General features: G+C 34.7%; 1 protein-coding gene across 5 annotated transcripts in view; it reads right to left on the bottom strand.

The window, feature by feature from the left end:
* LOC143445287 (uncharacterized) overlaps positions 1-15,694 on the bottom strand; it is a 40,256-nt gene that overhangs the window by 738 nt on the left and 23,824 nt on the right. For 2 of the 5 annotated variants that reach the window (XM_076944273.1, XM_076944270.1), the window contains 4 exons: positions 3,121-3,218; positions 2,853-2,972; positions 2,001-2,181; positions 83-179 (listed from right to left, as the gene is read on the bottom strand). In XM_076944273.1, the coding sequence (XP_076800388.1) occupies positions 83-179; positions 2,001-2,181; positions 2,853-2,972; positions 3,121-3,184 (462 nt within the window). In that variant the 5' untranslated portion in view covers positions 3,185-3,218. Of the gene's footprint in view, positions 1-82; positions 180-2,000; positions 2,182-2,852; positions 2,973-3,089; positions 3,219-3,459; positions 3,566-5,793; positions 5,955-15,694 lie in introns of those variants that run through there. The other 3 variants (XM_076944275.1, XM_076944271.1, XM_076944274.1) reach the window with 3 other exon arrangements.

The following is a 15,694-nucleotide window of genomic DNA, read 5'->3' as shown; positions in this document are numbered from 1 at the left end:
TTGTGACTACAATCCAAAATATACTGACGGCACTAATTCAATGGCCAGTTATGCACAGTTGCTACAATTAATACTGACTTACTATGCTCAAAATGCAAAGATTATGGAATGAAGTTACAGTATGTAATTGACCGGCAAACACAACATGCGTATGCAAATCCAAACCTGAAAGTCCTATACTAAAACAAACAATAAAACATTGGAGTAATTTTTAAAAATATCAATATTTTTGAAATAAAATTACTAAACATGGGAAAACTGAAGAAAAGATAAGAAGAAAAAAAATAAGAAAAATGAAAGCAAAATTTTGGGAATGCAGAATGTTTCTGAGATGGGACATCATGAAACTAAAGATTCGGATTTTGAGGTGCTATGCGTGTTCTATTTTTATTCATGGCTGTCAAGTGTCGACTCATTACAATGTAACCAAACAAGCCAGAGGCGTAGCTAGGTTTTTAAGTTAGGAGGAGTAAGCTTTGTAAAAAGGCGCCATGACGGTACCAAAGTTAACACAATTCTTTAAAGCTTCCTTTATCATCTGTCGTTTCATCATGGAATCTTTTCGTTTTCATTTTTGTTTTTTGTAAATCCTATATTCCGTATTAACATTGCACTTTTGGGCCAATTCTGTTGCTTCTTTTTCGATCTGCTCAAACTGACATTCATACTTAGCTCGACAGTTTTTCATGTCGTCTTCAAAAACCCTAATTATGGTAGCAGCCGTTACCAATCTAACTGATTTTCTATAAGTATGCTGTGAACAGACGAAAAGCTTTCTGTAACAATTTATTCCAAAATATAAGAGAAACTAAGATTTCATATGTGCTTAATGTTTCAAGTATGCTTTTCGCTTCAGCAAGTTGTTTAGCAGCTGTTTAACTGTTTTTGACTTCACCGTCAAATAATTCTTTCTCAAGTCTTTTTTATAGTTGGAAGATTTTGCAAAATCGCCTCAACTATACCGACTCTCTGGAAGCCCGTTTGGTATCAGAAAGTTTCTTTAACATCAGTGTAGAAAATTTATACGTTGTTCTTCCTTTAGTATGGATATTCGAGGTAAGCTACCAGAATAAAAGGAATAAACACATTTCGGACTTTCAAAAAATAACTTCGCATGAGTGTTGGGAGTTTTGAACAATTGAAAAGGCGCCAATTTTGAAAAAAATATGCTCAGTGGGAGAGGCCGCTGCCCTGCTTTCTTATTGGCTACACCACTGCTTCAAGCGATTGAGTTGTGGTGTATTAAAAGACTGGTAAAGATCAGTTAGGTAGAAATATCACCAGTTGGACGTGCTACACAGTGTAATGCTAATGACAAATTTTATAATACAAAGTATAACATTCGCAGAGCATACTCTCCGGTGCAGCAGTGGAAAACTTCCTACGTTAATTTTAGAAGGATTGATTGAAGACAAAAAGGCAAGATAGAGGAAGAAATGGAATAACGTCATTAATCTTAAATTAAATAGACTGGAAAACCAGCGTAGCCAGCTTTTGACTCGAAAACGGTATATGATCATCATGGGTGCAAAAGATTCGTTTTGGTTATTCCTGGTTAAAAAAATTGCATGAAATAATGACATACATATAACTGGTTTTGCATACAAATGGTTTTGGATTTTCAAATGAGTTTACTTTTAACAACCTATCTCGATGCTAGACGTTAATTATAATATTCTGACAATTCGATGAATAATTTTTTACTGTAGGTCGGTTTAATGTAATTTAGGAGAAAGCCGAACGGTAATAAAACTACAAAAAGTAAGTCACAAAGAGGCCTATTGTTTGTGAAAAAAGCACAATTTCAAGATGGTGGCCGGTACTAAAGTTATAATAATAACAACAGTAATTTTTAGTGCAAGAAATTTTCCCAAATTAGCGCTTTTATTTCGGTTGGCAGTGCTGCTGTATTTTGCTAAGTAATGCTGTATAAGAGTAAAGAGTCCTATAAGAGTCCTTCTCTAAAGTATAATAAATTTTGGTATTTGGTTTATTTCTACCGGGATTGTTTGGGCATCTTTCTACGGAGAACGTGAAGTGTATCATGAGAGCCAACATCAACGGGTGGTTTTTGATTCGACGGGGAGTCCTCCGAGGTAGATGTTTCCAATCGTGGCATCTGTGCCATACTTAGCAGCAGCCAACACGGAATCGGTGTGGTTGTCTTTAACCGCATAAAACCTTAATAAAGTGTTAGACTATAACACACCTCAATTGGAACAAACTTATAAATGGAGTTATAATTACAAAGTAAATAAACTCAAACGTATAATGGTTAAAACTGCAAAATGCAGCAAAGCTCAGCCACTTGATTCAAGTAATTGGCTTTAAGAACACATCGTGTATATTGTACAGTATGAAAAGCACTTCACGTTTTACCGGAGTGACATGCTTGTGGCGCAAAAACGCAAAACACACAACGCATCCAAATGCCTAAGGGCAGAAGCCAAAATTCACGACAGAACGCTGTTAGATTTTTCAAATGTAAATGAAAATGTTGAATTGTTTGTGGATGTTTTGAACAAAATACTTCATAAGCAAATGTTTGATGGTATTGTCGTGTGCCACTGGAGAAATAACATTTCAGTAAAAAAACACAGTAAATTTTATAGGAGAAAATCTACTCAAAAAAATCTGCATAATTGTGTAACATTAACTGAAGAAATACGTTGACTTCAATAAAGGACAGAACAGATCTATGTCAGAAAGCATAAACCTGGCTTATCGGTGTAGAAAACCACTTCTTTAAAATTATGATATTACCAAAAGTAATATTGCTGTCAATGAAACTGCAATATGCCAACAATGTAATTCACAAAAATTCCAAATATGCTTTATTGGAGCAAACCTACATTGACAAAACGGAACCTTCTGACGTCTACCATAGATCTTCATCCACATTTTTTTCGAATAAAAAACTGTTGTAGAACTTTCATGATCATCAAATGACGGATGTTGGCATCGGTCGTAGTCTGTTACAACACAAAATATATTTACTCAAAACCTAAAATTTTATAAATCGATATCCAAAATTAACTAATAAGTTACATCAACTTTAATTGACTATTATTTTGTCACACAAAAGATACCTATAGCAATTATAAACATGACATGTCTCACTAAGCCGTGGTGTGTTCTCTAGGCAGTGACTCTTGTTCATCTTTCTATCCGAATTTTCATACATTTCTAGGGTTGATGATTATGTGTAAAGGGTGTATCTGTAATTATGACAAATTCATTTCACCATAGTTTCTTAATTTTATACAATTATCGTGATGCCTGTTATCATATTGGCTCGTAAAGATACAGTGTCAAAGTACACATACAGTAGGTAAGAAAACGTTCAATGGCCTAGATTTCACTCTAATCTCATTGCAATTACTAACAATTAGCACTAAAACATAGGTTATTTACTTGACAATACCGTGATTGTCAAAAATATTTGCAAAAATGTCGTACATATTAAATTGCCTTAATCCCGTTTAACTCCAAAGATTTTTCATTTCTGTTTTGATCAGCAGAGATTGATTTCGGAAGTCGAGAACTTGACCATATTTGAAATGGACTGCGAAATAAAAGGTGGATACATGAATCTTTTGACTTGTTTTTTGACGAGCGCAATCGTTCTATTTCTAAAAGTTTATAAACTGAATATGATCGATCATAGAGAGAGTGAAATGGCTGAAAATGTTTCAGTTTAAAATTTTTAAGTTTTATATAAGCAAAAAAAACAGATTTTTTAATTCAGTAGCAACGTGACAAATTATATGTATGATTGCTTTGCTTGTCCTCAGTTGTTTTGCTGAGTTGAAAGTGAGTAGAATCAGATTTGTGCAGATTTCAAAACCTATTTTTGGTATTTCGTACGAATTCGAATCTTTTCCGAACTGGCACATTTTTATAAGCTAGCACAAGGTACTATTGATGCTAAATTAAGGAGGTTAATAACCAATTCAAGAACAGCAAAAACTGATTCGTCAACAATCATCATGTTGTTGTAGAAGTGGATATGAACGATACGAGTTATTTTTAGAGGCAGAAACGTATGGACGCATTTGAAATGAATCATATCCATACTCTATGTCATGCAAATAACATATAGGCTGTAGCTCCAGAACTTATTTACAGAACTTACCTAATAAGTTAAACTGGAAAACGTAAGACATAAGTTGTTTGTAAGGACCCATCAAGTTTCAGCCAAAACGTTGTTTTTTGATGCGTAAACGTTTTGAAATAACTTGAATCACTTTGATGTTTAGAAGTATAGGTTACACATACGACAACATTTTCATGTTTTGAGTGGAATTTAATCGTTGTAACAGCAGAATTAAATCAATCTTGTTGTTACATGTACTTGTTTTTCAACGCATTATGGGCACCCAAAATTCCGGGGTCCCTGCTGCAGCCCAGTCAGCTGCCCCCTTAATTTTCATATACGATATGTGACACTGTGTAACGTTAGCAAACGTTATAAACTAATCTATTTTGAATTGCCTTAACTTAAAGAAATCTACACAAGATTTCTTGTTAGAAATGACCGTTGTGTATAGTTGTACTTGATAGTAACCATATTTCCGAATCATAATGACATATTAAATATTGTTGTAACCAGTTTACTGACCTGGTTTAGTGCCGCTAGCTGTGTGCAATCTAAAGCCTTCACGACGAAACTTTACTCTGTGCTAGGCTTACAGACACTCCATTTCTAATTCAACAAAGGTTCCTGTCGCTCGAGCCCAAGTTACCGAACTTATTTGTGCGTGCATTGTCCCAAATAAACAGGTTTTTAATTTAGTTTTTAGTTGTTTGTGGTCTTGCCCAAATTTGGAACTGATCATTAATACCTTGCCCAACGTCCGTGGCCAGTGCCACGATTATTAAACCAGGTTCGCAAAATTGGGAGCTGCACATTTCAAACACAAAACTAACGAGCTGATTAATTCTGGTAAATCTACATATGAACACACCAAGGCTGCAATAAAGTCAATCTTTGGTCATCTGCAAACAGAACTTAAACAAATTAACTTTACATTTTTTCTTATGAAAATCGCTTTTTGCAGGTTGAACATTTTAAAACTCAAGCGACTTCCCGAATTAAATTCGAGTTCTGAGGATTGACAGCAAATTAAATTGGTGTAGATTTAAACATATTTCAACAATGTATGTTTAAATCTCAATTAGGCTATATGTTTCTTTCTTATTATCTAGGACAGCGTTCAATGAATGTTGTTTTATGATTTTATCTCAACAGGCGGAACAAACCGAATTCCTGGCCGAACATAAAGTCGCTCGAAACTCCAGCCTTAACTAATGCAAAACATGAACACTCTTTAAGGCTCACTTTCCAACATCACTTGGCTGATTGCGTCGGTGGGATTGAATATGTTTGTTTTTCTTTCCTACATCCTGTTTGTTAACAATCGAAACACATCGCATGAATGCGATCACAACAAAAAGTAGAAGTTTTTCGTCAATTATTACATCAAAAGCCGACACAAAAGACCAAGAAAGAAAACACCCAAAGTCGTAGAAATGTGGGAAGAAAAATTAATGGGTTATAGATATATAATACCTCTATAAAGATCTCTCCAGTTGCCAGCATATAAACATTTAACATTCTACTATTGGTATTGACCAGGGACTCAAAGACATTAATGTAGCCCTACTTTAAATATATGTTTGATATTTATGTTTTTTTATTTAATACCAATATTTGTTTTACTCCAACTTAGGTAATTGTTCTTCCTCTGTTTTAAGGTTATCGTTTAAATAAGAAACAAATTATTCACTTACCAAGCAACTGGTTCTTGTTAAAATGTTCTATGAAGTAAATGATGTGATTCTTGATTAAACTTCAGAATAACACCGAACGAAAACACAATTCACCATTTTCAAAAGAAATCCTAACTTATATTATCTTGTCCGGCAAAAGCACAAAAGTCTCTATAAGAATATGTTACTAGAACCCATTGGTCCAAACATCATAAACTTATTTAGAAGGGGCGATTGGGCCTCGCCCTTTCCTCAGGATCGAAATTTTAGGACGCTATTTTTTAGCGGTTTTCTTGTTTAGTCGTTGCCGTTCATCACATTTTCTTCCTTGTGTCAGTTTGTTGCATTACTTACTACTGTGGAGTCTACAACAGCATTGATATAAATTTTATAACATTTTTTATAACAAAGTATTAAACAGTGACCATTGGACCATGCCCCCTCTGCTCACAAACTTAACTTTTTCAGGCCATGGGTCTAACAACTAACCTTCGATGCAATCCTAAATGTACCAATGGAACCACGCATTGCATTTATTGATTTGGAGACATAGGCTTGCTAACACCATTTCAAAAACTTCCCGGTAAAATTACAACATTGAATGACCGGTTTGCGCGCAGGAAGATTCGTTTTACTGTATTGGTGCAATTGTTCGCTTTTTGGTTTCAAAATTTGCAACATATTGGTTACCAGTTCAGAGCCCAGTGCGTGCACAAATTTCATGCCCGTTCCACACCCACACCAGTTAATTTGCGAATCTCCATTTCTGTTTCAATATCTTTTGCAATACGTGTTGTACGTAGTTATCAATATGTTTACCTGTCCATTACATTGAACGAAATATTGACCATTTCTATAAACACATGGCTTTCCACCGCCATAGTTGCCTATATATGTATGATTAAAATAGGACATTGTTTTGATGAAACTAAACAAGCGTAAACAAAGGTAACGGTTTTCGTCCAAAGTTATCAACTTTATTGCAATGAAACAACTTTGTCTAGCTGCACGTCGGTGATTATTCACGCCGTGGGCATTTACCAGTTGAAAATGTAATAACAGCAAGCAGTGACAAGAACTACGTGCAGCTACTGTAGCTGTTGCAGAAAGCAGTCACAAAACAACAAGGGAATGAGAAAATTTTTGGCCTTCATTCACATTTATGGATTTTTCGTTGTGAATTAAGTGATGTTACTGCAATCGTTCAATCCAATTAAGACCTATCTCGTTTCTTGTACGAACTTTAACATACATCTTGTTTTCAACTTGGCTGCAGACTATAAACGTGACGTGCATAAATTAGCCTGAGGGTTTTGTTCAAAGAGTGTTCAGTTACAGATTCTTTTTTATTTTTCTCACTAAAACAACCAATTTGCCATTTCAGTGAACTAAAGTAGGCTAAGAAAAGCAATTTAATGTTTTCTTGGTTTAAAACTGCAGAGTCTTCGTCATGATAATGGGGCCGAGACATGATAAGCTACTGGTTAAACTTCAAAAGCTACAAACCATAATTTTTAAAAGGTTGTTTATAAAACACAATGTGAAAGTTAAAAGATAAAAAAGAAATTTGTATGTTAATTACCGTCAGTTACCTTATTACTTATTCTGTAACTGATCTTTGCAGATGAAGTTGGTTATACCTACTATACATAGCCACTAATTTCTTTTCTTATTTGTAGATGAATTTGTTTGCCAATGATGAATAAATAACCATGTAAGGCGGAAGGGCTAACCAACTTCATGCCGGTAAATTGTTAAACATACCTTAAAAAACATGTTCAACAAACTTATCGAAATAAGCTTTAGCAAAAAAATAGGGCCTACATTTGGTACAAAATGGCGGCAATGTATCAAAGGCTCGTGAACTAGCTAAAGAGTACAATTTTGAAAGGTGGCACACGATAAAGTGATAATACGCGAAACTGATAGGCTACATGAAACAAGAAATTAATGAAATGTAAATCTAATGTACTATACATAGCCACTAATTTCTTTTCTTATTTGTAGATGAATTTGTTTGCCAATGATGAATAAATAACCATGTAAGGCGGAAGGGCTAACCAACTTCATGCCGGTAAATTGTTAAAGATACCTTACAAAACATGTTCAACAAACTTATAGAAATAAGCTTCAGCAACATAATACATCTGGTACAAAATGGCGGCAATGTATCAAAGGCTTATGGACTAGCTAAAGATTACAATTTTGAAAGATGACACACGATAAAGTGATAATACTAGAAACTGATAGGCTACAATGCTACATGAAATATGAAATTGATGAAAGGTAAATCGACAAAACTTACACAAATAAAACAACAAACTCGCTCACTTAAAGTTGCTTACAAAAGGGTGGCCACTTACGTGCTAGCGTCACAAAAACCTGGACATGGTTATATATGTTACCTGTAACAGAAGTTTTCTGGAACAACTGTATAACTAAACAGAATATGTTTTGTGTCCAGAAAAGTGGTAAACGGCGTTCGCGGTTCAAAAACGTGGTAAACGGCGTTCGAGAGATTGCTTAATACAGTGACCAAATCTAATAAAAGTTTTCTTGTTTATGCTCGTTTGTCTTGTTTTTGATTAGGCGATAAATTAGCGATAAATTAGCGATAAGCAAAACGTTAGGGAACCGTTATTATAGAGACTTTATCATAATAATCGTGCTCAGACATGAGAACTCACTGGCTAAGCTACAAAGACTACCTGCAAGCTCTATCACAAAGTTTAAGATAAAAAACAATGTCTAACAAAAGTTTACTCATAAAAGAAAGAAATCACTGTGTTATTTACCGGCGTGAAGTTGGTTACCTGGTAAAATTCTCTGTTGCTTATTCGCAGATAAAGTTTATTAACTACAATATACTTTGTTATTAACTATTTACACATTTTTCTTATTTAAAATTAAAGTTGTTAATCGATGGTAAATAAGTAACCAAGTAACCGGATACCAGCTCTACGCCGGTATATTCTGTGGCATGTCTAACAAAATATGTCCAACAAACTTACAGAGGTACAACTTGGCGTCGAAATACATTATGTACAAAATAACGGCAGTACATTACAGGTTTAGATTAGAAACTAGTTAAAATGTACAATTCTAAAAGGTAACACACGTTAAACTGATGAAAGTCGACTTTATACATTAAACAAGAAAATGTTAAATTATAAATGAACAAAACTTACACAACAAAAACAGCAAACTCAGTTGCTAAAATTTGCTAATGGAATAAAAGCAATACAGCCTCGCATGAACCTGGTTATCTTGCCAGCAGTAGAATTTCTTTATGACCAAACAGGTTTATTAATACGCTCAGAGAAGCGATAAATGGCGTCCACAGGCGGAAAAAATCAAGCGATTTTTGTAAACCTAAGCAAGTGATTTATACGGTCGATATAAAAAATTATATTTTCGGTTTAGAATATTCCATTTCTGCTTTTTCAGGCTTGGAAAATGTATTTTGCTATTTTGTAGTTGAAAACGAAGGGTTATATAAGTTACAAAAACGGAGACAAACAAGCAAGGTGTGAACACTAAGGTCATGCTTCAATGCATTTACCATTCGGCATTGAGTTGGATCGGGATGTATGTTATTACCATCCTTAATCAATCTCCAAAGTGAAATATTTCTGCAAGAAGCTCTTGAAAAACTGCAAAAAAATAAATTTGAATGGCATTATTAAACGCGACTACGGCCTAAGTTAGGGCACAATATTAAAGACCAGTAACGCGTATTTGTTACAAGTAACGATTGACATTTCATATGTTCGAAATGCAAAAACTTTGGAATAAAGTTAAATGCCAAAAAGACTAAGACAATATGCACTCATATGCACATCCAAATCTGAAAATATTATGTAATTAAAGCATACAACAAAACAATGGTGCAAGTTCACGATTATCAATATCCTATGGGAATTATAGAATACCGCAAGATTGAAGAAGAGATATGAAGATTGTCGGAAAAGCGAAAGAAAAATTTTGGCTACTCAAAATAAGCTTAATTCTGTAATGGATATCAGCACGGTTTTTGAGACGACAGGCGTGTTCTATTTTTGTTCATGGTTGTGAAGCTTGGACTAATTACATTGCAACAAAAGAAAGACTGCAAGCGTGTGAGATGTGGTTCGTTTGAAGAATGAGACAAGTTGGATAGAAAAATCACCAATTTAAACTTGTTACACAAAGATTTTAAAGTAGGATACTAACGGAAAATCTCATGCAACGAAAGATGTGCAGCACAAATGTTGCTCTAATGTTAACTCCCAAGATTAGCAAAAATGTTGAATATGAGCAATTGCATTTATAAATTTACAGGTTAGGGGAATACAACTTCTTCACTGCGGTCTAAAAAAAAGAAACGGCAACCCACCTTTAGTAATTTTGCGATTGTGACAAACGTGAATCATCTGAGAAAGAAGAAAAGTAAAGTTGAAATGTGGAACGTGCGAACGTTATTCTAAACAGAAAAGTTGGAAAATTTCATGTTGAAAATATAGGCTATAGATCTTTTGAATAAAGGTTATAAATCTTTTGAAAATCGATTCAATTGATTTGACCGAAACACGCTGGAAATGTAACGGGAATTTCAAAAAGATCTCGTAAAGATCATATTTGCTAGTTATATGTAAACCATCAAGGAGGCGTAATGGATGAGCCATTTCGACCAAGCAGCCTTCGAGAAGTGTCGTTATATCCAAATAAATCTTTGGTACAGTGTTATTAATTTATCACAAAACTTAAAAATATAATGTAAACATTTTCATGGTTTATGCTTTTACAACAGAAACGAATGAAGAAAGAGCTTTTTACAACAAACCGAAAAACACGCTATTCTTTGCAAGCTGATAGAACCACAGATCTTAATTATAGATAAAAATGCTAACGTTGAGTGGACAAATATTCTTTCTTGGACATTATGGTCGGTTTGCCGGGTATATGCCTCTTTAATGTTTCTCAATTTCAATGACAAAGTGATGCTACATAAATGTTAAAGCAATGAGTGCCCTTCAGCCTAACAATTTAACCGAACATGTCTGGCACAATTGCGTATGTTATGATATCATAATCTTTACATCAGGCTGAGGAAAGTCTTTGCGCGACCTGGCGATCGTTCGTCATCGCTCGAATCCCGTTACTGAGATAATCTAGTCTTTGTGCAAGTTCCGATATAGACACAGATATTTTGTACTGTGTTGTTTTTGCACTGCCCTAATTTGAAATTGTTCCCCAGAAGTACTGAACAAGAATGACTTACCCAACGGCATTACGATAATGACGTCACTTGGTTATCAAACACGGATCGCTTGTGCAAAAACGCGCTGTATTTTTGTGATATAGACATCACGGGGTATTTTTGTGCACCTGTTTAATTAGTACTGCATTTAGGTGTTGGATCAACCTGTTTGCGAGGGGCACTAGTTTTGCGGGATAAGCTGTTTGCTTTTATTTAAAGTTTGTTGTATTTCTATACTACTCCGTAAACTGTTATTAAGTTTTTTTTTATAGTGTGTAAGTGCACTGTTTGTTTATATGTGTTTACATCTATGTAAACGGCTGCTGTCGTAGTGAAGCTATTCTTTTTTTGGGCTTTTAGTGAAGAGCAGAAACTAAGTGTTATAAAGTAAAGCCTTCTTTTGGGCATTGGATTCTGTTGTTTTTAGCGAGCTTTTACGCCCGAGCTTCCGGTACGTTTTTAGTGTAACTCTGCAAATTACGTTAGCTGCTGCTTTTCGTTTTGCTGCTTTAACAATTTTATTTTCGCTATTAAACAGTTATCAACTGTTCTCTGGTTTTACTCGGTTGGCTGTAAATTCGAGAAACGAACCTGGTAGCGTTCCACGACCCGACCACCGGCAGACAGTCGAAAACAAGTTTTACATATACGTATTATTTATACACTTTACTTTTGGCAAAAATCAATTACCTGCCATTTTGAGACTGTGGTTAGCGCATCAGGACGTGACATACGTCACGAGACAGACCATGCATAGCAGAGTCGTAAATAAATCATCAAATTCGACAGTTATCAAATGTTCTTATTGCCGAAATCATCAAACTTGAGTCGCAAGTCAAATCATTTAACTTTAGACTCGAGTCTAGCACTTACGATATTAACGAATTCGCTTCAAGATATCTGCAGCAAACAAAAAGCCCGCTAATTTTTAAACGCTTTTTGCTTTATATTTCCTCATTGTATTTGCCCCAAATTTGGCTGGAAACATGGCCCAATGTACAATTGCATGGTATACTCTAATGAAACTTTTCAGCCTTCTCTCTTTAAAATTCCCAAACCAAAATAGCCTAAACTGCAATTGAAATTTCCTGTGGCATCTATAATAATTAACAGCAACAAGAATTTACCCAGCCCTGAGTAAAAAAATACGAGCCATGGGCCTTATTTGCTGCAGGTGCTATATAATTTGGGCGTCAAAACACTAAGGCTGCAATAAAGTCAATATTGTAATAAAACAAAATAGAGCACAAATAACTTCAAATCAGTTATTAATTCCAGTGATACCTCAGAACCCGAACGTCTTTCACACAAACAACTCGAAATCCGAACAATTTTGAAGAGTAAATTTTGTTTCATAGAAACCGAATTTTTTTAAAACTCGAACATAATCAACGCCTAAATATGCTTGTAGGCAACTCCGTTATTAGAAATCAACTATAACATTATAGCAGTTGGTATCCAATAAACATTCTCATTCTCTTTTCTTTAATTTTTATATTTTTAAATTTGCATGCAGTTTATATAGGCTATATTTTATATTTATATATTGTAATGCTAAGCTAGACTATTGTAATTTAAGTTGAAGAATTTAACCAGATTGTTTTTGCCTAAAATCTGAATCTTTGAAATTTGACATGGAAATTTTGGTATCTGCGATCGGATCTTTGTATTCACTTTTTTTTATTGGTACACTCTTTTGGAAATCAAATGTTTTACAACTTAAACGAGCTCCTGGAACGAATTAATTTCAGGTTCTGAAGTGAGAGTGCAAGTTAAATCATCGGTAGCTTAAAAATTTTATTCTATATTCCATAAATACATGTTTAAATCCCAAATAGGCTATAGGCCTATGTTCTTTCCTTGTTTATTTGGGAAGTTTTCAATGAATTTTATTCTTGCTTCCTAATCCGAACAGGTGCAGCAGATCGAATTTCTGGCTAACTCAGTGCCCGTTGAAGTTCCAGCCTTATAACTAATTGAAAAATTGAACACCGAAAAGCTCATTATCCGAAATCACTTGGCTAATTGCGTCGTTGGCATTGCAAATACACATCTTGCCGTCCAACATCCTGTTTTTTAACAAATTAAAACTACATCGCATAAATGCGATTACAACAAAAAGCTTATTACTAACTATCAAAAATTATTAAAGCCGACCCTAAAAACCAAGAAAGAAAACAAACGAAGTTGAATCAATGTGAGAAGAAAAATTAATGGGCTACACATATAAACAATGTATAAGAACCTCTTTAAAATGTAGCAGATATCAGCAACTCAAAGGCTTTAATGTAATGGTGTAGCATAGTTTAATAATTTCACTTTTGATGTATTTCCTTTTTTAATCTCATTTTTATACTTTAATCCAACTCAGGTCATCATCCTTTCTCGGTCTTAAAAGTACAAAGTAAATAAGAAACAAATCGTTCACTTACGAAACAATCTGATCTGGTGTTCCCAGTCCATTAAGTAGGCTATATGATCGTGAAACTTGATTCAACTTCAGAGTAAAACTGCAAGTAAACACAATTTACCGTTTGCAAAATGAATGTTACATATTCCCTTTTCCTGCAACACCAAGACAATTTATATAAGCCTACAGTAAAGCCTACTTTACTAGAACACGTTGCGGCAAGCACTAGCTTATGTAGAGAGGGTTATTGTGAAAATATAGAACTCCAATCTTTGGGCCAAAAACGTTTTTCTTCTCCAGTCGTTGTCGTTCATCATATTTGCTTCCTTGTGACTCCTTGTCGGCTACAACCGATGCATTACTTACTACCGTGGAATCTGCAACACCATTTATTATCAATTTCATAACAATGATTTATAAAACAATAACCACACTTAACCCTATCCAAACCGGGCTCGCGACATTACTATTTTAACTAGGTGTGGCCGACACTGCACACACATTTTTAATCGTTAATTACTCGAAAACTATACGTCGTAAACTGATCGGAATTTTACAGGTTAGTAGCAAAAACATCTGCCTTCCTGTATACATTATAATTGTAAAAATAAAGAAAGTGCATTTAGTGTAAACTAAGTATTTCTACAAGTGACACATTTCTAAAAGTTTTTCTTGTTAAGCCGCGCACCTGCTGTGCGGAAAACCAGCTGACCGCGAGAAGAGTTAGTCGAGTTAGTGGTGCGCAAATGAGTAAACGAAAACGAAACGCTGCTTTTCGGAGAGAAAGCAAAATTATGAAAAGATGCCAATATCTCAAAAATTACAAAATCCAACTTTATAAAACAAACATGGACAGATAGCTGAACATTTTTTAGGAAAAGGCACTAAATTTCAAGTTTCTACAGCAAACAATGCAACTGTACGCCACGTTTTGCTGTGACTGTGTGCAGGAGAAGCCACACCTAATGTAAATAGGGTTAAAAATAGTGGGCACAATGTCAAACACAATAGGTTGCCTGTCACTATGGTCACCATACTATTAAGTTTAGGAAAAAAATTCTGACAGCTTTTATGAAGAGAGCAAATCGCGCATTGCATGATTTGATTCGTGGACATTGGAAAATGTTTTCCATAAAATTACAACATTGAGTGGTTGCTCATGTAAAGGAGGGCTGGCTTGACCACGGTTCAGTTGCTTGCTTTTAGGAAAATAAATCAAATTTGGAAAAAATCAAATATATTGGGAACTATCATTGAGAGTTGTTTGCGGGTACAAGTTTCATGCAATCACCAGTCACGCAAAGATATCCACAGCGCCCGTTCCTCACACACACCAGTTAATTTGCGGATTCTCATTTCTATTTAAGTACAGTAGGCGTATATGGTTTCATACTATTTGGTGGATAAACAAACAAGCAAATATATATCGCAGTTAAGATATCCGGAGCAGATTTTACTTAAAATAGAACATTATTTGATGAAACTGAATAGGTAAAGCACCCTTTACTCAATATCCACAAGATTGAAAGTAAAGTGCTTTCTTCAAAACCGTGAAAAAGGCTCCAACGAGCTTGCCAGCTTACAGGTTCAAAATCACTCAAGCATAACAGTTTTCTTATTCGCCTTCAGAATGGTGAGTATAAAGCTATACCAACCAAACAAGCTCAAACAAAGGTTATATTTTTCGGCATAATGGCATCAACCTCATCCAGCTGCGCGTCTATCAGATTGTCGCTATACATGTCATGGACATTAACGAGTTGATAATGTGATAAACTTAAAGTCGCTCGAAACTCCAGCATTAACTAATGCAAAACAAGAACACACCTTAAGGCCCACTATCCAACATCACTTGGCTGATGGCGTCGGTGGGATTGTATATGTTTGATTTTTTCCTACATCCTGTTTGTTAACAATTGAAATACATCGGTTGAGTGCGACCACAACAAAAACTATAAGTCTATCGTCAATATAAAATATAAAAGAAATAAACCTACGGTTGGTATTGACCAGGCACTCAAAGACATTAATGTAGACCTACTTTAAATATATGTTTGATATTTATGCTTTTTGTATTTAATATCTATACTTGTTTTACTCCAACTTAGGTAATTGTTCTTCCTCTGTCTTAAGGTTATCGTTTAAATAAGAAACAAATTATTCACTTACCAAGCAACTGGATCTTGTTGAAATGTTCTATGAAGTAAATGAGGTGATTCTTGATTAAATTTCAGAATAAAACCGCAAGTAAACACAATTCACCATTTTCAAAA

This window comes from Clavelina lepadiformis, chromosome 2 (assembly GCF_947623445.1).
Source record: "Clavelina lepadiformis chromosome 2, kaClaLepa1.1, whole genome shotgun sequence".
NCBI lineage: Eukaryota > Metazoa > Chordata > Ascidiacea > Aplousobranchia > Clavelinidae > Clavelina > Clavelina lepadiformis.
The sequence above is the reverse complement of the archived record's forward strand: the minus strand, read 5'-3'. Positions and strand labels throughout refer to the sequence as shown.